General features: G+C 42.1%; 1 protein-coding gene across 1 annotated transcript in view; it reads right to left on the bottom strand.

Moving 5' to 3' along the window:
- ADAMTS18 (ADAM metallopeptidase with thrombospondin type 1 motif 18) overlaps positions 1-24,115 on the bottom strand; it is a 141,474-nt gene that overhangs the window by 60,001 nt on the left and 57,358 nt on the right. The window contains exons 3-9 of the mRNA XM_032389809.1: positions 13,898-14,180; positions 11,486-11,679; positions 11,130-11,213; positions 9,174-9,333; positions 7,764-7,869; positions 5,464-5,601; positions 2,941-3,094 (exon numbers count right to left, since the gene is read on the bottom strand). Of these exons, the coding sequence (XP_032245700.1) occupies positions 2,941-3,094; positions 5,464-5,601; positions 7,764-7,869; positions 9,174-9,333; positions 11,130-11,213; positions 11,486-11,679; positions 13,898-14,180 (1,119 nt within the window). The remainder of the gene's footprint in view (positions 1-2,940; positions 3,095-5,463; positions 5,602-7,763; positions 7,870-9,173; positions 9,334-11,129; positions 11,214-11,485; positions 11,680-13,897; positions 14,181-24,115) is intronic.

The raw sequence follows: 24,115 nt of genomic DNA, 5'->3' as shown, positions 1-24,115 counted from the left end.
TGTGTGTGTGTGTGTGTGTGTGTGTGTGTGTGTGTGTGTGTGTGTAAAACTGAAGACTGCCTAATTCAACAATTCCCAACCCTGAGCGTGCATCCAAATATCACCCAGAGCCCCTGTTCAAGCATTGCCAAGTCCTACCCCCAAACCTTCTTATTCTTTAGGGTGGGATGAGCCTTAATCATTTGCATTTATAACAAGTTCCAGGGGATGCTGATGATCAATTGCATCGCTAGTTTCAAAGACACTTGAGAATTCTTTCCTTTTTCCTTTTTTTCTTTTTTTTGCTCTTCTAACTATTACGCAAAACTACCTTTCCAGGAGGCATAAAGTTCAAAAAAAGTAGGCAGTGGAGGAGAATAGGTTTGTAAGGGAAAGCAATGACAGGACAGTGAAGACTCTGAAAACAAACACCATCCTTTCCCTGTGCTGCCGGAGACGGGTCTACACTGTCCAGACCAGCAGGGCGAATGGGAGGTTTGCTTGTTTAGGAAACTCCTCCCACGTAGGGCCAGGCAGGAACTATCTGTGATTCTCAGCGGTAACGCCATGGTTGGTTACAAACAGGTATCTTCCGCCCCCTAGGTTGTGGGGGGAAACATTCCGCATTTGGTATCCACCACCTTCCCTGTCTTACCTCATGGTCATCTCAAACCTCTCCCTTAAGCAAATCTCCCCGCCCCTCCAGGCATTCCCATCCCTGTGCCTTCCTCATTCTAGCCAGTCTTCTAGTCTGCAATTCCCACTTCCCTTTGCTCCACTCCCCAAGGGAGACCATCAGACTGAGGTGCTGTCTCTCGAAAATATGGTATGGTTCCAGAAAAATATCTGTCACCGAAGACTGGCTGTTTGAGCCCTGCACACTGTCGTACACGGAACAGGCACCCCACACGTTTGATGAATGTCTGATCCTGAAGGCATCTTAGTAATTTTTATAACTTTCTTTATATTTCTAAAGAAAATCAAACTTGTTAGCAATTGTGCATTTGCCGCAGAGTAAGCGCTTAAAAAATGTTTGATTAATGACTGCATAAGCTAGTGAAACCTTTAGGAATGAAGGGAAGAGGAGATAGAGTTAGGCAAACTTTGTCCGCAAAGCGAACGTCCACTGACTTCTGCCAAGCACATCAACAGGCAATTAGAAACAGCCGTACATTTATTAATCTATACACGATACACCAGCATTTGCCAAAGTAAAGTCCATGTACCATGGAGGATACACCAAAAAAATTGTAGATGGTGTGTGGGTAAACTTTTCTGATAGTCATACATTTAAAGAGCATTAGAAAAATATGTGATCCCATATCAAAACCTGTGATTTCGTGGTTATTTATTAGGACTGGACTCATGTATTTTTAAGTGAGCTGATTTATTAGAAAAGCAACACGTGAATAACAATACAGAGATACAGGGCGCCTGGGTGGCTCAGTTGGTTCAGCGTCCGCCTTCGGTTCAGGTCATGATCTCAGGGTTCTGAGTCCCGCATCGGGCTCCCTGCGCAGCGGACAGCCTGCTTCTCCCTCTCCCTCTCCCTCTGCCTCTGCCTCCCTGCCTGGGCGCGCGCTCTCTCTCAAATAAATAAATAAATAATCTTAAAAAAAAAAAAAACAATATAGAGATACAGCACAAAGAATGAAGGTAATTATCAATGACTGAATGTTGATGTTCATGACTGAGGCTTAGGAAACACTCCTATTAACTGGAGAGAAGGAAGCTTAACATCAATGTGATGGACAGGTTTAAAAGCTTTGAGGCTTTGGGCAAATGGAATACACATTCTCTGAGCTCCATGTAAAAAATGATAATTCTCCTTTCAAAAGGTCTTTGTGAAGACTGAGGAGAAGTAAAGTAAGTCTCTAAGAAGATGCCTTCTAAAAAAAAAAAAAAGTCTGGTGCTTAAAGGACTGAGCCACCCAGATGCCCCCCCGGGGTGCCTGGGTGGCTCAGTCGCTGGGCATCTGCCTTTGGCTCAGGTCATGATCCCAGGGTCCTGGGATGGAGCCCCACATCGGGCTCCCTGCTCCTCGGAGAGCTTGTTTCTCCCTCCCCCACTCCCCCTGTGTTCCCTCTCTCGCTGTGTGTCTCTCTGTCAAATAAATAAATAAAACCTTAAAAGAAAAAAAAAGATGTCTTCTGTGGAACAGAGGCTCATGTGGCAAGTGCCGGGGGCGGTGGGAGGGGCAGTGTTATCCTCAATGGGGCTGCCGCAGAAGGAGGAACAGACAAGAGGAGGGATGGAAAAGGGGAAGAACAGGAAGAGACTAGGGAAAGGGAGCTACAAAACTTTGTCATTTCCCAGTTTCCAGATACCTAGGAATTCCACCTTTCTCTCTCTGGATAGTAGGGAAGAACAACTTAAAACTGATTCCACTTTGTATTGATGTTGAGATGGTCAGTGGTGGAGTTTTGGACCAACTGGTCCAATGTTTCTCCCATTTCTACATCCTGGACCTTTGCTTTTCCCATCAATGTTTCTCATAATATTGAAGGGAAGACTGGACACTCAAAAAAGTTGGCTGTCAAGGGTAGTTTTCATATTCCATAAAGGCATAGGTATATATTTTGAGGTGGTGATGCTTTTTCAACGTATCACGTGAAAAGGGAATATGAACACAACAATAATAATCAGAATGATGAGAAGTAGGTAAATGTGACTCTACCCAGATTTACTACTTGTGATGAAATCCTCATCAACCCAGGAGGGATTTTCTCCCACGGATGCAGTCGGATGGTATTTAAACCAGGCATGGTCTATGGGGGATAAGCCCGGATAATTCACTGACAGTAAAATCGCCACTTAATTATCATGCCAAACAACTGACATTTTAGAGATAACCCAGACTCTAACCCTTGGCCTTTGCAAACCAAATGTTTAGATTTCTGTTAGGGACACAGACACATTGCAGAATCTTAATGTAAGTTTGAGATCACAAGCAAACATACCTTCACAAAACCGAGGCTGCATAACTTGGCTTTTGCTCCAAATTGCCACTTGCACTGTGTGTCAGCATCATAAATCTGTCCTGGTAGTTTGTCCGGATATTTATACTGTCCCGTTTGCTTGGGCTCATCCACCAGACAGCCAGCCTGAGGTGTGCTGCCACGGAAACACAGCCTCGTTAATTCCCGTGTTTATCTGTGATCTTTCCACGTAAAGCAATACGCCTCTGAATGCACTCACATGAAGAAAAGCATAGCATGGCGGAAGATATAGGTAATACTGAATGTTAAAGTGGGTATTTGTTTTTTCCAGAGAGTGAGTCCTGTCCTGTCTAAGAAGATGGAATTTACACAGCTACGGAACGTTTCACCTGGAGCTGGAAGTCATAGCTCTCCAAGTGGTTTGGTTTGGCCAGCTAGATGGGAAAGGTCAATATATTTGAAAACTCTCCCCAACAATGGTATTCAACAATATTCAACAGATTTTTATTGGGGTGCCTACTGTGTGCTGAGCACCAGGCTAAGTGCTAAAGGTACAAAATAAACTAGACAGAGCTGGTACCTGTCTTCATGGAGTTGAAAGTCAGGCTGCATCTTTTATAAATAATGGGGCAGTGGTCAAAGATGTACTTTACCTTAAATAATCTTTACAAGCAAAAAATAAATTAGGTTTTTGAAAGTATCAGGAGAAAGGACGCACTGGGGCAATAAGCAGAATAATTCCCCAAAGTGTGCTCAACTGGGATGTGTTAAGAAAAAAAAAATCAGTCTGGATGGTGGATATTGTTAAATAGCACCTTCTGTCCATTTAAATTAAATAGCTAAACTATGATATCAATGAGAGGTAAAAGAGCATGGTGGTTAAGTATGATTTTGGAGGCAGACAGATGGGAATCTGAATCAACCATGAGACCAAGAGCAACTCTAATATACCTCATTACTGACAATGAGGTCCATTAAGAGTTTAACAGATCCAACAAGAAAATGCAATATGCTCAACCCAGCAATAATAAGCATTCAAAGTCAACTGTTGTTATCATCATCCCAAAACATTTAATTGTATCATATTAATGACAGAAATTCAATCTGTATTAAGTTGACCTTGATTTATATTTATTGATTCTATTCTCACATGAGATAGAAAAGATAATTTCAAAGCCCCAAATAATAAATTTATAATAAGACAATCTTCTATTTGATAAAACTTATCATTAGCAAAAGGTTTTTCAATTTCTTACTGTTCTTTGGGGTATTATTTGGTTAAACACCTTATATTTAATCAGCTTTGCCTGTGTGTATTACTAATTCTGTAAACATTTGAAAATCATATGCAATAGTACAATTTAAGAAAAAAAGTATCAATATTATCAATTCCCAAAGATATTTTGTTAGTTTCCCTAACATTTGGTCAAAGGGAAATGGGATTAGAACTTGAGTGTTCTTATGAGTCAACATAGCATTATAAGATACATCATAACAAACTAGAGTGCTATTATAATTACAATGGTCAAATATATATTGTTGCTAAATAAAAGAGAGGATACTTCAAAGGGTTCCAACTTTGGGTTCATCACTGAATATGAATCACAGAGTGCTACCTTCCTAACTCCCATTTTACTAATGACAACTAGTTTGAGTTATCAAACGGATTTTATATAGCTATCATCCCCTTTGGATGTCTTCTGGACATAAAACGAGCTCATGGTTATTTTAAACAAAATAGGTAAGCAAGACAATATTCCATTCATTATAAAACATGCACACCATTTTAGCATTTTTAATACTCTTATGACCAAATTTATTGATCAGATTAAAATACTTAATCACAGTAAAGAGTATATCTAGCAACCTCTGGAGGTCATAAAGGGGAGAGAGTTATAAGCATAGATCTTGGAGTCATACCCGACCTAAGTGTGAGTCTTATGTCTACACCTTACCAGCGGTAGTACATTAAGCAATACAATTAACCTCCCTAACACTCAGTTTCCTCAACCAGAGACTAAGGATCCTAATAGGATTGCCAGAGAGGACTGAATGAGGCAACAGGTGCAGAGCATTTAGCACGGGTATTAGACCTTCAATGTATTTTTTCAATAGCAGTAATGATGACAATATCATTACCATTACCATCATCACCAGCACCACCACCACCACCATCATCACCAGCACCATCATCATCATCAACGCCAGCACCATCATCATCATCACCAGCACCATCCTTACCATCACCACCACCACCTCCATCATCATCACCACCACCATCTTCATCATCATCACCAGCACCATCCTCACCATCACCACCACCACCACCACCATCTTCATCATCATCATCACCAGCACCACCTTCATCACCACCACCACCACCACCATCATCACCAGCACCATCCTCACCATCATCACCAGCACCATCCCCATCATCACTATCACCATCACCATTATCAAGCCATTGAATATTTATTTTAAACAGCTGTTGAGCACTGTTTGAGGTCACCGCCCCGGGAATACCCCTGTTCTTTTTTGTCTTACCTAAGGAATTTCTTGAGATACTGCCGGCTACACGAAGACCAGGAAAACACCCCATTGTTTCCTGTCAGTGTGGGAGACATGATATTGCCTTCAGCCTTCCTGCAGGGATTGCCTTCCCCATCGTGAATCATGCCGAAGCTGAAATAGAAGAAAACAGAAAGCTTTCTGTGAAGCCATTTTCCAAATGATAATCAAAGGAAGAAGATACACTGACAATCAATGAACCCAAGTGAGAGACAGAGTTATCACAATTGTAAGAAAAAACAAAGACAAAAAATGAGTTACTCTATACAATTGACCTTTGAATACCATACGGGTTAAGGCCACTGACCCTCCCCACCTGCAGCTGAAAATTCAAGTATAATTTTTATCTCTCCCAAAACTTAACTACAAATAGCCTACTGTTGACTGGAAGCCTTACCAATAACTTAAAGTTAATTAATACATGTGTTGTATGTTACATGTATTATGTACTATATTCTTACAATCAAGTAAGCTAGAGAAAAAATATTAAGAAAATCATAAGGAAAATACATTTATTTTTTTAATTTTTTAAAAAGATTTTATTTATTTATTTGACACAGAGAGAGAGAGAGAGAGAGCACAAGTAGGGGGAGCAACAGAGAGAGAAGGAGAAGCAGGCTCCTAACCGAGGAAGAGAGCCTGATGCTGGGCTCAATCCCAGGACTCTGGGATCATGACCTGAGCCAACTCAAGCTCAGGAGTCCCAGGAAAATACATTTAAAGTACTATATTGTATTTACCAAAAAAAAAAAATCTACATCTAAGTGGACCCGCACGCACATAGTTCAAACCAATGTTGTTTAAGAGTCAACTGTAGGGGAGCCTAGGTGGCTCAGTCAGTTAAGTGTCCAACTCTTGGTTTCAGCTCAGCTCATGACCTCAGGGTCGTAAGATCGAGCCCCGCGTGGGGCTGTGCACTCAGCGTGGAGTCTTCTTGAGATTCTCTCTCTCCCTCTCCTCTGCCCCTTCACCTTGTTTGCACACTCCTCTCTAAAATAAATAAATCTTTTTTTTTTTTTTAAGAAAAAAGAGTCAACTGTAGTGTTGTAAAATTAATATAGAAAATTCTAAAAAATGCTAAGGGCTTTGCTCTATTATGTCTTGGCCACAAAATCAAAGAATGGTATGTCTGCTGTATATTTTAAGGACGAGAAACTTTTGGTCAATACATCTAAGCTAAATTAAAATGATGGGATACTCAAATTCTTTTATTTCAAGTACCACATTTTTTTTTTCTTCCCACCAGTTGTGAAACTGTGATAAGGAAGTTCACGGTTAGTAGGTGATAGGTAAAAAAAAAAAAAAAAAAAAAAAAAAAAAAAACGCATTTAGACATATGTTTGACATTCATATTTCCTTCCTGCTCTGTACAAAGGGGCCTTGTGCTTAACAGGCATTTTTGTACCGGTGTTCACAATAAAATCGGTTCATTCATACCTTGCTAAGAAAGCGGCTGTGCACATACCAGGATTCAAATTCCCTGAAGATAATCTGCTCATAAGAGACACTAGCACCAAAATATTCAAATATAAATTACAGTTGCGGAGATGATTTTGCTTTTAAGTCAGAATGAGCATTCAACATAAATGCTGAATATGAGACACACACGCCAACACGCCTAAACCCATCTATCCAAAGAGCTTGCCCTGTGAAACAGTCATTTTGTTAAGCAGCGTGCTGATTCCAATGTGGATGCTACTGTTCAAGGAATGTTTGAAAAGCCTCTACAGAACTGCATCGGCACCAGATTTCATGCCTTACAAATTCGGCCCATTACTCTCAGGTTTCTCATTCCTCATTTCGAACTCTATTCTCACAAGAGAAAGATTTACTAACACCAGGGAAGAGAATACTAAGTACACGCAATGACACCAGGTACAAGAATATCCAGTGTGTGCGCCAAAAGCCTTTGAACGATTAACATGCCGTTACATTCTGGGAATTGACACGTCTGCCCAGTTACTTCCTCGGTATAATGAACTAAAACGATCTTCACTGCAGCAGACCATGGAAGACATTCCTGAAAGACCAGGGGGTCCATTAGATGACTTGCAGTCCATCTATACCCACAATGGATTTCTGTGCAGCTATGAAACATTGTTGTTTAAAAAAAGCAACACCCACGATGACACGCCTTTACTGAGGGAGCTCTCCTTATTGTCAGGTACGATTCTGAGCTTTACCCAACATTTAGCCTATCTATTCTGACTAGACCAACAATTATCATTAGGGGGATGCCAATGAATCACCCAACTGGTTTTCATAGAATCACTCACTTGTGCCCTGACTCATGAGCGATGGTGAAGGCCAGGCCAAGCCCCGTGTCCTCATTGATGGTACAACTTCGGTACTTACTACACATTCCACTGATGGGAGCAAACCCTATTGAGAGAGCAATTTCAAGTTTTAGTCCAAAGGGCATGCATACAGATACCTGACCATTTCTTACGGCTTCAAAATGTTCCGCACAGTCTTAGTTTCATTGGTTAACATAATTAATTTCAGTTTAATTGATTCACGTACTTAATTTTTTTGCAGGGAAGCACTAAAGGCATAGGATTATCTGTCCTGCCCAGATAAATGCAGAATTTAACATTTTCTTTCCTTTTAAAAGATACTGTCATCAACAGATCCTCCTCCCAACCCTGTAAAGTCACTATGACTGTTGTATTTTCCATTTTACATACAGAACAGGAAGCTGCAGGACATTTATATGCCTTATCTCAATTAAACCAATGCAAAATATCCACCTAACAGCACTATTAGCATTAAAGCTCAAGGTATATTTTCTAAGAGAACATACATCCTGGTCTTTTTCTGAAGCAGACAACATGAAAAGGTCTGAACGATGTGAACAGATTAAATGCATTTTTTTTCCTATTCACTAGAATGTGACAAATGCTTCTGTTTTCAAAAACTACTTCCTTCTAAGAGCAGCTATAAAATCATTCTAGCCAGTGTTTGATTCTATCTTGAACCACATTATAGCGTTAAATGTCTTTCTTCCCAGTTTGGGGTCCTCCCATGCAGAACAAGAGTATGTACCCAGTTAGTATTAAATACACGCTTGTGGATGGACTGCATCCACTTTGCTGCTATGTGGTCCGTGAGATAATCTGAGCAACTTAATGTGGAGGCATATATCATCACTAGCACCACCACCACTGACACTGAGCTAGAGGAGCATTAATTCATCAAAAAAACAAACTGTTGATTTCTTACTGTATGCAATGGAATATACTAGAAAATACAGTATAGATGTGGAAGATACAGTCCTTACTCATTGTCTCGTGCAAATATAGAACAGCTGAGTCCTTTAAAGGTCAAGTAACTTTCTAAAGGATGCACGTCTATGCTACCCAAGGGCACAGTGAGGCACCAGGGAGATCAAATTTTCTTCAGCAGCCCCAGTTGGGCTTATGGAATAAATCACAACTCGTCTAGTTAAACAATTCACCTCAATGATCATCAATAGAGTTAATAAAGAAAAATACAGAACGAATAAAGGAAATGAGCTCACCATTCCACCCTGACTTGAGTTAAATAGAACAATATTCACCACAGGGTACAGTGAAGATAACTACTCCACAATTTAAATATTAGGTCTTCTTATTAAGGATCCTTAGGGCCACCCACCCAGTAGACAGTTTTCACAGGTGTGAGTGAAACACCCATTCATACCTTACCTAGAGTGTCACATGGTTCATTCTTCCAGGAACAAATGTCAAATCCCGTGAGTAGGATGGCGTGGTCATGCCTCTTGCCATTCTTTCCAATGAGGGCAGACTGCCACTGACAAAAACTATTCAGAGACTGGTCTGCATGGTGGTTGATCAATAATCCTCCCTATGGGAAACCCACACAAATCAGAGTGTGAATTTGTCAGAGGTGAGAACGTTGAATTATTCCATTTGTACAAGCAAACACAGAAACACATTTCTAGGGAGAAAGGTCAGTAGAGGAAAACACTTGAGCTAAGGTTGGAGACAACTGATTAAAAAAAAAAAAAAAACAACCCTAAAACTATTTCAGGTAAATTCTCACAATATTTAAAGCAACTACAGAGTTTTAGTAGTATACTTTATGACTGGTTCTATTTCTAAAAAAAATAATAATAACCTGACATCAGTTAGGAATATTTGTGTTCATCTCATGCTAGTACCACCTTTATAAAACTGTTAAAGTTTTTAGAACCTAATTATAAGTTAATAGTGATAAAGTTCAATGCCTTCTTCAATACGGCATGAGGAAGGTAGTGACCACAACTTATTTACCCCTATGTCAAAATTTCCAGCAAAGGGCTTGCCACGTCACAGATTAAAATCAATCCATCCATCAATCAATAAAAAGAAAGCTCACTGAACAGATGTATAAATAAATAATTATAAGACTCTGAGGGGGTAAGATAGGACCTAGCTTTAAGATATTTAACAAATCTTTGCTTAAAACTATTGACCTGGGTCAAGTTGAGGGTTTTTAGAGTAGGTCTTTAATTATCCGTGAATTAGGATGCCTCCGGCTTCAATATCCTTGGGCAAAGTATAAGTGGTAGGTTAAAGACAAACGTGTCTCCCAGTGACACACACCCTCCTTTCTACCTTCCTAAAATTCCAAGAGCAATTTGACAGGTTAACCTCTGCAGCCGTACACACCTGGATGATGAGATTAATTTTTGTCTTGTCTCGGACTCCTTGCTTTGTACATTAATTACTGGGGTAACGGATGAAGAGGAGAAGCCACAGGGGACTTAAAAAACCTGGTAATCTCTACCTCAGAAAAATACAGTTTCAAACAGCATCAAAACACTAGAAGCCGTGAGTGCCATGCATTTAACACTTTATTATATGTTCTGGTTTTATGATTTACTCCATGCCTGTGTCTTGCACCTCAAGGTAATCAATGCAAGGGCAGTTAAATATTCCTTACTTATTCCCTGTAGTACCTAAGATGGTATTGGGGAGACAGCAGGTTTACTACAAGAATTTTCTGGCGACTTATTTTCAGTATGTTTTCAAAATATCTTTTTAAATCTACCTGCAATTACCCAGCATATCCAACGTGCAAGATCCAACTGACCCTTAAATCTACTATCAAATGCCCCTTCCCTGTAAAGCCTACATAATATTTGTATTTTTATATATAATGTAATATTTATACTATATATACATATTTAATCATATCTATGCCATTGTATAGATACATGTATTTTATATATATATGTGTGTGTGTGTGTGTACATATATATATATATATAAAATTATTTTGTGATGTTTTAGTTATTTGAATATATAACCCTATTAGGTTGTACTTTCTTTGAGGACAGGGTCAGCCTATTTTCAAGATGGAATTTCTAATGACTAGTTCATGGATCGGTACACAGTAGGTATTCAATAAGTAGATCCTGAATGGCAGAATGTATTTTTTTTTAAGGATTTTATTTATTTATTTGACAGAGAGAGGGAACAGGGGGAGTGGGAGAGGGAGAAGCAGGCTTCCCACTGAGCAGGGAGCCTGATGTGGGGCTTGATCCCAGGACCCTGGGATCATGACCTGAGCCAAAGGCAGACGCTTAATGACTGAGCCACCCAGGTACCTCCTGAACGGCAGAATGCATTAAGAAATAAGTGAAGTTTGGCACTTACAGGTTCTTGTTCCAGAAGAATGAGGCTCACCACAACAATGTTTATGTCACTTCCAATGGTCCCATCTTTAAATAGGCTAGAAACCTGTTGGAACAATTGAAATCAAATGAAAATAAACAAAATCTAAAAATCTCCAAAACTCTGTGTATTAATCAGACAGATTTATAGGTATGCAGACTTCAATTTTACGAAATTGAATATATGTATATGTACGTATGAAGCAATTTCCTCAAAACTCAACTTTTTTCCAATAAAATTATGTGACTATAGCTGCTATTCAATCCATACAAGGATATTCTGTGATTTTTGGCTGTTCTGGAGATCCAGAGTGTTGGAGTCCTAACAAACTCCCTTACCATGTTCATGACCGTGAGAATGTACGTGGTGACATTTGCCTTGCCGTGCTTTTCCACCATTTTCTTGTCTGCTACCACAAGGGTTTCCACATTTAGGCCCTTTTGTGATTTTCCAGCTGATCTTCTGGGTCGCCCTGCACTCCCATACTCATCAAACCTGAGATAGGTATCCTCCGTGGGAGGCTTAGGGGCATCTACAATGAACATAAGAGCATTTGGAGGGGATTATCAGTGGAGAACATCTGGGTGAGGTAGAAAGAAATCTAAACAGGGCAGGGAGAGAGTCCATAACCAACACTTGACAGATCTACTGATAAATGATGACTTCGGTGCTTGTCCTGGGGCTTTCCTCCTAGTTTGTGGTAGAGAAAGATTCATTCAAAGAAGTTGGTAGATGGATAGACTCAACAACTCAAAAATACCCTAACAAGTGGAACGAACGAACACACACACACACACACACACACACACACACAAACTACAAATCTAGTTAGTACAGCAGGTCAACAAAAATCAATTTTGTCCGAATAGTCTTTAAAAACAGATAATGCTCATTTTATTTTATTCTAAACACTGCAGAAAGAGACATTATTCTTTGCATCTGAATTCATAACACTTTATATATTATTTTCTAAATAAAATTTAGAAATATACGTCCTACAAAACACTGTCCATCTCTAACATCCTTGTTTCATCAACACAAACTTGAATATAGCACAAAATAAGTGCTCAATAAGGACTCTTGGACCCAATATTGAGTTAGTTTTTGGGGAAATAGCATAGTCAGGGGTGGTATTTAAAATGATATTAAATATTTCACAAGAGGTAAGGTGCAGGCACCACCTTAACAGAGTGGATATTGGCCATGGCCTTTGAGAAAGACACCTGGCAGTGTCAGGATGTTGGGCCAGGCATGATCCCTTCAGTTAATGGGGAGGGACAAGTCCAAGGATTGCTGGGAGAGAACAGGGCATTTGGAAACGTAATACTAACAGAGAGTTATTTCAATACTTCAACAACTAGTACAGTCATAACAGTAAAGTCATTATAACTCTCCACAGAGTGAAATTAAAAAATTAAATTATGTAGAGTTAGATATAAAACCTCAAGTTGGCCGCTTTGATAAGTGACCCTGAGTCTCAGTTTCTTTATCAGTGAAAAGAGCATAATACCCATAACACCAATCATAAGGCTGCTCTAAAGATCAGCTGTGATATATCTATCAAATACATATCACGGTCACTATGGACAGCACCACTATTATTAGTATCACTATTATCATAAATCTGTGCTAAATTGATGTTCCTTAAAGAGGATATTTCTGTTAACACCCCAAGCCCCAAAGACCAATTAAAATGGTACAAACATGATATTTCATTATTGCTCCCAATCAACAGCTCAGGGATACCGGTACCCCTTCTTCTTGGGTAGAACCACCATCTGGCTGCTCTGTCCACCTCGGCACTCGCCTGCCATTCATGGCTACTGAGCCTTTGGAATGTGTCTGGTGCCAGTGGAGAAACTGAAGTTTTAATTTTAATTTCCATTTAAATTAAGAAAGCAGACCTTGATGCGGTGATTGAAAAACAAGTAAGTCTGGAACAGCATGAATATGTAAATCTACTTTTCTAACCTTAAATTTTATGAAATCCAAATACAGATAAAGTATTTCTGATGAGAATTTGTTGTCTACATTGGAATTGTGCTCTAAGTGTCAAACAATGACTAGATTTCCAAAACTTAATATAAAATACCCGATTTATAAGTTGGTATACTGATTGCATATTGAGATGATATTTTATAATTTATCGGGTTAAATAAAATATATTACAAAAACTAATTTGCCTATCTTTAATTTTTTTTTAAATGTGGCCACTGGAACACTTAAAACTACTTGTGGGGCTGACATTGCATTTCTATTAGATGCCGCTGGTCTACAAAGTGCAGAAGGTTGTGCCTGGGTCACAAACCATGTGCCTGGGTCACAAACCTGTATCTCACTGCCACCTCCACATAGGTGCCAATGTTCTCATTTCCTGTGAAGCTATCCTTCAAGAGCTCAAAAGGAACAAACATTCCAACCACCCCTGAGGATTCATCTTTGATTTCCTTCATTATTGGAAGACTGGGTACCTTTCTCAGGAGCACAGAAACCAAGATAATATAGGGACCCGTGACTAAAATAAACAAAAGCATATCAAGACTTTTCCTAGTTTAACCTAGAAGAATTGAGAACTGATCACCCAGTTTTTGCCTGACAGGGATGAATGTTGGTCCATCTCCAAGACTAATTTCAGGGAGTGCTTAGGGTAGCCCCATTTTAACCTGCAGAGTCAGCACACCTGACCACACTCAAGAAAGCCTGCCGAGGGCCCACATGAGAACAGAGTAAGAAAAAGTTTCCTTACATACATTTCTTGCGTCGTCCACAAAAATGCTGCTTTTGCAACCTTGGGTGGTGATGCTCTCTTTCTTGACTCCAAGACGCATGGGGAGTGTGAGTTGGGGAGTGCCCGGGATAATGCCTGCTGGAGCCTGGGTAGTTATGGCAATGCTGGACCTTCTCCTCAGCTGTCCTTTTGTACAGTACGTGAGGATGGTGTCCGGCAGGTGCGCTGTAGTTATGTTCCTGGGCCAGCAGCTGAGGTAACGGTGAAATGAGGAATTCGTTTTTTCGTGTCCTTATCAGACCTGACTAAAGAGCCAAACACACAGAAAACATTAATGGTTCCAGGCAATCCCTTCTTACGTGGTGATTTTCAACAACTGTTTAATGGCTACCTCCTGTGTGCTACTTTGTTAGCACCGTGCTAAGTAATTGACGTCCATTATCTATTTCATATGTACCATAAACAGTTACAATACTGTATGTTTCATATGTACCATAAACAGTACAATACTGTAAAATACCTCCATTTTACAGAAGACAAAACTGAGGCTAAGATAGTAAGTAGGAAAGCTAGCACTGGCATTGTAGGGAAGGAAAAAATAATTTTCCCTTTACCCTTCTAGGTTCTTGACTCAGACCTCATTGTAATAAAAGATTAACAGGAGAAAAACAAACAGATGTTTAATAACATGTATACCTTCCTTCAACATGGGAGTCACCCAGGAAAACTGAGTAACTCCCCAAAAGGGCCCAAGACACCACCTTATAAATTCTGTCTCCCGGGAAAGATAGAAGATGTTGAGGTGGTGATGGGGGCGGGGGAAGGGCAGTCATGCAAGGTTACCAGGAAAAGCACAGAAAAAAGGGCTATGGTTGATATGCAGATTTAAGGCCTGGCTTTCTGCACCGACAAGTTGCTAGAGATTTGGTCACCCTCCTGTTCCTGGCACAGAGAGGGAGGCACCCCCACAAATGGAGATTTCCCTTGCGAAGGTAAAATGGTAACTTCTACTCGGTTTTCAGAGCTTTTCTTATGTCTGCTGTTTCTTAAAAACGATCAGCTGAAAATAATCCTTATGCCAAAGAGGCAGAGTTTGGGGCATCCAGAGCTCTCTACCCTCAGAAGCAGTGCCCTTAGCTACAGTTCCAGACTCTTCACTACTAATCGTGATGCGTAAGGACTCTTGTGCCTGAGGGCAGAGCCACGTGTCGTCCTGGAGCCTCTGCATCTATGACAAGGGGGACACAGCGGCAAACACAGGACGGAGGGGGCTGCTTCATAGCAGCCCGGCCCTCAAGGGACCCATAGCATGGGCAGGAAAAACTATGACATTCCATCCTGGTTTCACAAGTGCTAAATAACAGGACTAGCATAGGTGGCGGAGCGGGGAGAGTGGTCACGGTCATCTCCACGTGTAATCGACAGAATCTGCTAAATGGAGAAGAAAGAGTGAATCGGGACTTCTACCCCCTCCACTTTGACCTCAGTCTGTACACTCTAATTGATTCCATTGTTCTTTCCGGCTTATCTCTTAACTCAGGCAAAAGCCCCAGGGGGCAACACAGCCCTGGATGAAACTGAAACTACCTCCTCAAGCAAGAGTGACTCCCCCGAGCCAGCAAGACCCCATGTGACTGACCCCAAGACAATGACGGACCTGACCTTCACTGCCCACCTGCACGTACCCACTAACCTTTGCTCCACATTTTCCTGACATAAACCTGGAAGTATTTTCAGCACTTTGGAGACAGCCTTTGAGATGTGAGTCCACTGTCTTCCTGGTGCTGGCCTCACTGAAATAAATGGCCTTTCTTGTTTCCCCACAACTCGTCCCTCTGTCTTTGGATTCTGTCAGTGGCAAGTGGCCAGACCTGGTCTGTTTCAGGACCGCTGGAGCCAGGCGCTCTTGAACCCCCGTGCCCCAGCTATAACAGGGGACTCGGCAAGCCCATCCAATCACAATTTCGCTTTCCAAGTTCATGGCACAAAGTGTGTATCTTTGTACCTGATACTTCAGCCGCAACACACCCCTGCCTTCCCTTCCACACCTCCGCCCTCTCTCTTCTTGCATTTGGTTCAGAAGGTCCTGGACATCCGGACCCTGGGATAGCAAGTATGGTCTGCTGGCCCTGCAGCTTCAGCCCACCCAGGAGCTTGTTAGAGATGCAGACGCAGGTCTCACCCCAAATCCACAGCATTAGAGTCTGCATTTTATTTAGATCCCCATGTGATGTGTGTGTCTATGAAAATCTGAGAAGCACTGACAGAGGCTGGCCACTCTTTTTTTTTTAGGGTATGAATTTTTTTTTTAATTTTTTATTGTTATGTTAATCCCCATACATTACATCATTAGTTTTAGATGTAGTGTTCCATGATTCATTGTTTGTGCGTAACACCCAGTGCTCCACGCAGAACGTGCCCTCCTCAATACCCATCACCAGGCTAACCCATCCTCCCACCCCCCTCCCCTCTAGAACCCTCAGTTTGTTTTTCAGAGTCCATCGTCTCTCATGGTTCTTCTCCCCCTCCGATTTCCCCCCCTTCATTCTTCCCCTCCTGCTACATTCTTCTTCTTCTTTTTTTCTTTCTTAACATATATTGCATTATTTGTTTCAGAGGTACAGATCTGAGATTCAACAGTCTTGCACAATTCGCAGCGCTTACCAGAGCACATACCCTCCCCAGTGTCTATCACCCAGTCACCCCATCCCTCCCCCCCCCCCCCCCATTCCAGCAACCCTCAGTTTGTTTCCTGAGATTAAGAATGAGGCTGGCCACTCTTAACCGTTGCAGAACATCAGAAACCCGCGGGGATCTGAAATGCACACACAGACTCCCTCACTCCCAGGCAGAATCCCGCACCATCAAAAACCGGATCTCTATCCTTGTGACTCATGCATCAGACCTTCAGTGCTGAACTGCTCTGGTGACTATCGCCATGCACCAAGGGCTTCGCGGGCCAGTCTTCTAGGGCTTCCCTTCTTCATGAGCAAAATGGGGACACTCCTCCCCTCCCTGACTACCTTACAAAGGGAGAGAGAATAACCATTGACGAAGCCCTTTACACACTCTCACCTACAGCAACCTAGGTGGCTAAGGAGGACGGCTGATTGAATGAACAGTCACTGAATGCCAGGGAAGTGCGAGGCACACAACTGCGCAGGAGATACACAGAGAGAGGAGGTGCTCTGCTGGGGAGCCAGACACCTAAAAATTCAAGGATGCTACCAAATGCTAAGGGGGTGTCGGGGCGAGCGTAGACTACTGTGGGAACACAGGCGCCGGCTCTTAACCCACCTGGGGCTGGAGGGGTTGCTGCAGATGGGCTCTGTGCCCAGGCCTCATGTGGGCCCGCTGTTAGGGTTCAGCTCCTCATTCTTAAAAGAAGTCCCAGAACATGTGGTTTGGTCCTGATTTTCCTCCCCCTTCAGGAGGGTGCTGCCTTCGGAAAGACTGCCTTATTGACTTGAAGCACTGACCTATTATCTAGAACTAGGACACAGACAGATGTTTTCCTTGGCTCGGTGAACTCCCACTGAGCCCTAATTAGCAGCCCTGTGCCAGGGGTTGGCGTAAAGAACAGAGGCACACAGCAAGTCAACAGAACTGTTCACATTCATGTTCTCAGGGGAGATTCTGGAAGAAGAGAAATCGATTGGCAAGATAAAAATTCAGACAAGTAAAATTCCACAATCTAGAAATCCTGTCCATCATCTCTTCAGGCTGGCTCTCAGAGCAACCCGCCCTTCCCCACCCAGCCCAGGGCCATGCTGGTAGAGGTCTTCATCCCTCATTTGGACACTTTCTGTTTAGTCTCCCAAAGCCTCCTCTCATATGGTCTCCTCACACTGGCCAGAGTCCTTGTCCTTGGTAATCAACTCTTCCCATGCACTCTGGTATTGATCTCAAATCCAAACCCCTTTTCCTGGCCCACAGGCCCCTGCATAACCTGCTGTGTGTGGAGCTGGGCAGTTTATCTGTCGCCTCTCCCTTCCTCCTCACCATTCTTACAGGGCATTTCACTTCTTGAATCTGCTATGTTCTCTTACTTGCAGGGGAGCAGAATTTGCCACCCCAAAATATGCCTCTTTGGCACAAGGATATCTTGAGCTGGTTATTTTTAAGAATCGGCCCACACAGGGGTGCCTGGGTGGCTCAGTCCACTGATCTGCTGCCTTCAGCTCAGGTCATGATCTCAGGGTCCAGGGATCCAGCCCTGTATCACATTGGGCTCCCTGCTCAGCAGGGAGCCTGCTTCTCCCTCTCCCTCTGCCTTCTGCTCCCCCTGCTTGTGCTCACTCTCTCTGTCAAATAAAATAAAATAAAATCTTTAAAAAAGGAAAGAATCAGCCCACACAGGAGAAGCTCTGAAAACCTAGAGAAGTTACCCTTCTCTAAGAGACGTTTATGTTTATAAAGGAAATCTCCATATGTAAGAGTATCTTCCTCTGTGTACCAGGAATAGGAAGATGACCAAAGATCTGGAAACTCTTCTCAATGGAGAAGGTGTGGACTTAAATCTGCCTAACCACCATACCCTTGCTGACTGCACTTGGCCTGATAAGGTCCCATAACTTGCTCCCTCAACATCTTCTGTCTTTAGCTGGAGATGGTATTTAGGGTGGTGTCTTGGGCCTTTTGGGGGAGATACCTAAGTTTTCCTGGGTCCCTCCCATGTATGCAGGAGGTATACATGTTATTAAACATCTTTGTTTTCTCCCGTTGATCTGTCTTTTATTACAGGGAGGTCTGAGCCAAGAACCTAGTAGGGTAAAGGGAAAATGATTTTTCCTCCCCCACACACTCTTGCACACTTTTTCTTTGACCTCTGATCTCCTGCTCCCATTGACTTGCTTGGCTTCTGCTGCTCACTGCTTTGTCACCTTCCCCTCAAAGAAACTACACTCATGGCCCTGTTTCTCCCCTACTTCCAAATGCTCTGACGCCACCATTTCTTTGCTCATGTCTATCTACAGTGACAGAAACAAACAAAATGCCACCCTCCCCCCACCATACGCTCTGTGACAGCTAGAGCCTCGCCGGCAACCCTGCTGTGTGTCACACGTTATCAGCAAATCGACATTTGTTTATTAGTCTACAAATGTTGGTGGAATAAGGGAATGAAAGAATCTCTGACCGCAGGCTTGCTGAGGACACGCTAGGAGCACGTCCTCCCTCCACAGCAGAGGAGGAGACCAGAGGTGAGAAGCAACAAGTTCAAATACATGAAAAACCAGGCACTCTTTCCCGAGTCCAGCTGTGAAGCCCGGAGCACTCCTGGGGGTGCTTTATTTGAACCTCACGACCACCCTGTGAGGAAATCTCAGTTGGAAGCACAGGTAGAATGGGGTCCCTCTGATGTGAACCCTGGCCTCCCAGGGCCCCCACCTCTTCCACAAGCGTGAAGACAAAAGACACCATTAACAGTCCCCAGCAGACAGAGTGAACAGTTAAAGGGGGGGAAAAAAAAGCAGTGATTTATCCATGAAAGCCCTCCTGCCTTACTAACTTCCTAACTTGGTTAAACTAATATCAAAGGCTTAAGCCACTTAAGTGCCTAAACTGGACTAACCGGTTGGGAAACTTTTTCTCTACTCTCCCTGTTTCTTGAGCACCTTAAGCAACTCAAAGGCACAGCGAAAGCTTCTGTGTTGAGAAAGCATAAAAAAAAAGACAGAAAAAAAAAGAATTGTCACCCTATATCGGGACAAACACACTGGCCCCACACGGCCCTCTCTTTTTCAGTTCAGAGTGACAAGGACAAAAATCTAGAACAATTCTTCAAAACGAAAAAAAGAATTTTACAATGCCGGATATTAAGGAAGAAACATTCTTTTTTGGGTTGAGTTTGACAAAAAACATTGGAGTCTGACCAAATAAATACATTTTATAGTTTAAAAATCCAAACCCAGCACCTCCAAAAAGAGCCATCTGTTTATTTGGAGAATATGTGAAGCATCTTGAGTTACTGAACACACGCAACATTCTGGCTCCAACAGTGGTGAGGAAGATGGAGTGGTGGTCTCATGTGGCTTCCAGTTAAATGCGGGAGGCCGGGATTAAGTAAGATCACAAATGGGTATGGAATATTCCTTTGGGCAAAGTATGAAGAAACAAAGTGCTCTATGAGAGAAAACAAGGATGAGGAGAGTGGGAGATCATGGGAGGCTTTCCTGAGGATGGCATTTCCAGGAGACCAGAGCCCCTTCTTGGCTCATGGTGGGGGGGGGGGAACTGGTGAGGGGAGCAGGAGGGGACAGAGACCCAGTGGCCTACCAGAAGGGGATAGAGTCTGACAATGCGCTGAGGCTTCCCCTAGGCTAGGGAAGGACAGGAAAGGCCTCAAGTCCCTGGGGAGGTGGGTTTGCTACACTGAGAGCTGTTCCCAACTCCCTACCCAAGGGGCCTCCTCTCTCTCAGAAGAGAGAGGGAGCCAGAGATAAAGGCCTGGCTACCCCCCCTTCTGGACGGAATACTATTCCCACATTAAGTGTCAACCTTCTCCAGTTTCAAAGACTTAGAAACCCAGTCACATAATTTAACTGCTAAACTTAAAGATGCAATGGATACAGACCAAGACTCAATATTCTATGCAGATCATAGTTTACCACCTCATACTTTTAGAAAGGAGAGACTATAAGATGATATACTCTGTTAGTCGTTGTTTCCTATTTCAGATTTCAATGGTCAAATAATACATCAAGGACTCATGGAGGGTATAAATCATACTTCAGGAAACTGCCCTTTAAAACACTCTCCCCCTAGGTCATATTTAAATGCTATTAAAGGCTTTAGACTTAACAGAAAAAGGGAGACTGCAGATTCCAGAAAGGACAAGGTCCTTGTCTTGAGCGACCTGTATCCCAACACTTGTCCCTATTAAATAATCAAAAACCGATTCAATGGGTTAATGATGTTTGCTAAAAGTGAGATGATATATCTTAAAGAAAGGTCTTGAAGTAATTTAAAAAAAAAATTAAAAAAAAAAAAAAAAGAACACCCAAGGTCAGTATCAACCTTCTAATTCTCTTTTTAGGAAAGGCTAATAGAACAACAAAATAGCCCCCATGAGGCTGGCTGGAGAAAATATTGGCAAAGATATATATTTGTGCTTACCAAAAATCCATTGATTTTTCACTTTTTAATTTTTTACCCATTGCCAAAAATAACGATAAAAAAAACCACTGCAACTTTAGGCAAGATGTCACATTCTTTTTTAAAAAAAAACTCCTATTTTGCCCAAACAATAGCACTAAAGAATAACTAACTGATTTGTTGCCCAACGTGTACGAGGATACCACAAAGAAGAAATCTCAGTTTAGAGTGAGCGAAAAGCTTAAGGAAGTGTACGCAGTCCTTATGAGACAGGAATCCATGGTCCAGGGATTGGAGGAGGAGAAAGGAAGCATCAGAGAAGCGAAGGACTAGGGATTGAGAAAGGCTGAGGAAAGTCTCTAACAGAGGAAAACCATCAGCATGAGGATGTTTTAGAACCGTGTGAAGAAGTGATAAAAATTAAGATAAAATAGAATGGCACAAAGACAATGAAGTAAAGGAAATGCTCAACATAAAAACAACAGTTCAGGGGGTGCCTGGGTGTCTCAGTCGGTTGAGCATCCGACTCTTGATTTTAGCTCAGGTCATGATCTCAGGGTTGTGGGATCGAGTCCCATGTCGGGCTCTGTGCTCAGTGCAGAGTCTGCTTGTCTCTCTCCCTCTGCCCCTCCCCCTGCTCTCTCTCTAAAATAAATAAATCTTTAGGAAAAACCCAACAGTTTAGAGGTAAACTTGAAGCTCGACTGCTTGCTAGCTGGGCTTAAGCACTCTCAACTCCTGGTTGTTTTTTTTTTCCCCTACCTGTGAAATGGAAATAAAAGGATCCCCAACATGGGGCTTCTTACTGATCAAATAAGTGAGTATTTATTTATCAGGCAACGTGTAAGCTGTCAACTCCTCAGTAAATATTAACATAAAACATAGAGCCATAGTGACTTTCCAAAAGGAAATTGGAGGCTTGAGATTATGGATTTACTAGGTTCGAGATGAGAACAAGTAGAACTATTTGGACCGGAGATCAGGCTGAGGAGACAAAATCTGACAGTATGCCGAGAGCATCCAGACGCTGATAAGATCCTCGGTTCTCTACAAAGCATATAATTCTAAGACACCGAAATAGAATTTTCTCCCATCTGCATCTATACATGCGTGGGGGCGGGGGTTAAAGGACAACTTGCACAGGCCCTCACACGTAGACATGCCTTTTGAAAAAAAGAAATATATATTCAGGATTCCCTATTACTGTCAGAGGGGGAAAAAATCTCTTACACTTTGGGAGGAAAAAAAAACAAAAATGTACATGTCAACACAAAACTGGCATTTCCCATTCATTCACTGATAGCAATATTACCATCAACTAGCCTCATAACACAAATATGATTTAGGAGAAGATTTAGGATTTCCAGATTCATATACACAGTAATCTTCCTTCAAAAAACTGTAAAGCCCACTCAGTGCAAATTTCATCAGATACTATCAATATCCCCAAATTGCCTGGCAAGGGAAAGGACCACTGGAGCACCTGGGTGGCTCAGTCAGTTAAGGATCTGCCTTTGGCTCAGGTCATGACCCCAGGGGTCATGATCCCAGGGTCCCGGGATCAAGCCCTGCATCCATCGGGCTCCCCTACTGAGTGGGGAGCCTGCTTCTCCCTCTCCCTCTGCTTCTCCCCCTCCTTGTGCATGTGTTCTCTCTCTGTCAAATAAATAAAATCTTTAAAAAGAGAGAGAGAGAGAAGGGACCATGAAGCCAAGAGCCACGAAGTTTTTTCAATTCTGTGATGGTTAAGTGACTCTTTCATCCTTTCCCTTACTCCTGAAGAAGTTTACAAACGGCTCAGATACTCCAGTCCCTGATTTGTAAAATGGGAATAATAATATCACTTCCCTTTGAGGATTTTCAGAGGCCTAGAAGAGTTAATACTTCTGAAGTGTTCAGAACAGCACTTGGCACAGAGAAACATCCAGTACATGTTTATTATTATCACTATTCCGTTTGATTATTTGAGGGAACAAAGCAGAGAAGTCATGCCGTTTTCTGGTAGTGTGTTGGTATTATAATTTTCCCCTTCAGTTGGACCTGAAATTCTGGGAGGTGGCATAAATATTCTGTTTATTGAGAAAATAATGAAAGGACTACACAAAGCTTAGACTGGCAAAGAGACATATTAATGACATTCTTGCAAATGTAACTGAAGATATTTAAAGACAGGAGAAAGCATGGATTTTTCTACCTTGGAGAGCTGCTTAACCCAAAGGTTCCAGGTTTTAACTTTGAGTTGTTTGTTGGTTTCTGTTGATGGGGATGGGAAAGACAGATGGAAGGTAGAGAGGAAGTTCCTAGACTGCTCCTCTTCAATGACCCTTTTGGACCCATTAACTTCTCATCCACATGTTCACAGGTTAAATGTGAAACCCAGCCTTGGTCCATCCTGAAGACCCGATCTCTTATCCACCTGCCTTCTACTGAAAAAAAGCAGCAGCATGGGGAAAAGGACACTCTGATTGGCCATGAGAATAAATGGGAGGTTGCTGCTGGGAGAAAAAAAGTGAAGTTGACTTTCTGGAGAATATGGCAGATCCCTCCAGATGCTCACTGAGTATCCTGCCTGAGGTACACACAGGAGCATCACTGGGCAAAGACCAGTTCTCCCGGTGACCCCTGACCTCCACTAGGCAGGTAGAGTCTCCATGTACTGTCAGTCTCTATGGCTTTCTGAGTCATACTGATAAGGATGGATTAGAAAGAAAGGTCTAAAAAAATCCTTCTGCAGCAGTTCTTAAAATTGCCTGGCTTTTTATCTCTTTCCTAGCCTGGGATATTGGGCTACTTCTTCAAATACTCCAGTAGGCTGAAAACGAATTATCCTTTGCTTTCACTTACGCTAACCAAATTTGGCTCCGAGACAGCATTAACTAACATGGCTTTGACCATGTGCAATGGTTTAAGCTACTGACACAGAGATGAATTGACTCCTTCCTCGGGGTACTTAAAGCATAACCATCTGTACTGGTATGATGAGGCAATCCTAGCAGCTCTTCAAAGGTATCAATGACATACTGAGGAAACCTATTTATTTGGCTAATTAAAAATATGTCCGTTGAAATAAACACTTAATGACTTCAACAGCCCAAATCTCAAAAGACCAGAGTACAGTGGTTCCCAATGCAACACTGGTTTGGGA

The sequence above is a fragment of the Phoca vitulina genome, unplaced genomic scaffold (assembly GCF_004348235.1).
Source record: "Phoca vitulina isolate PV1807 unplaced genomic scaffold, GSC_HSeal_1.0 scaffold56, whole genome shotgun sequence".
Classification (NCBI taxonomy): Eukaryota; Metazoa; Chordata; class Mammalia; order Carnivora; family Phocidae; genus Phoca; species Phoca vitulina.
The sequence above is the reverse complement of the archived record's forward strand: the minus strand, read 5'-3'. Positions and strand labels throughout refer to the sequence as shown.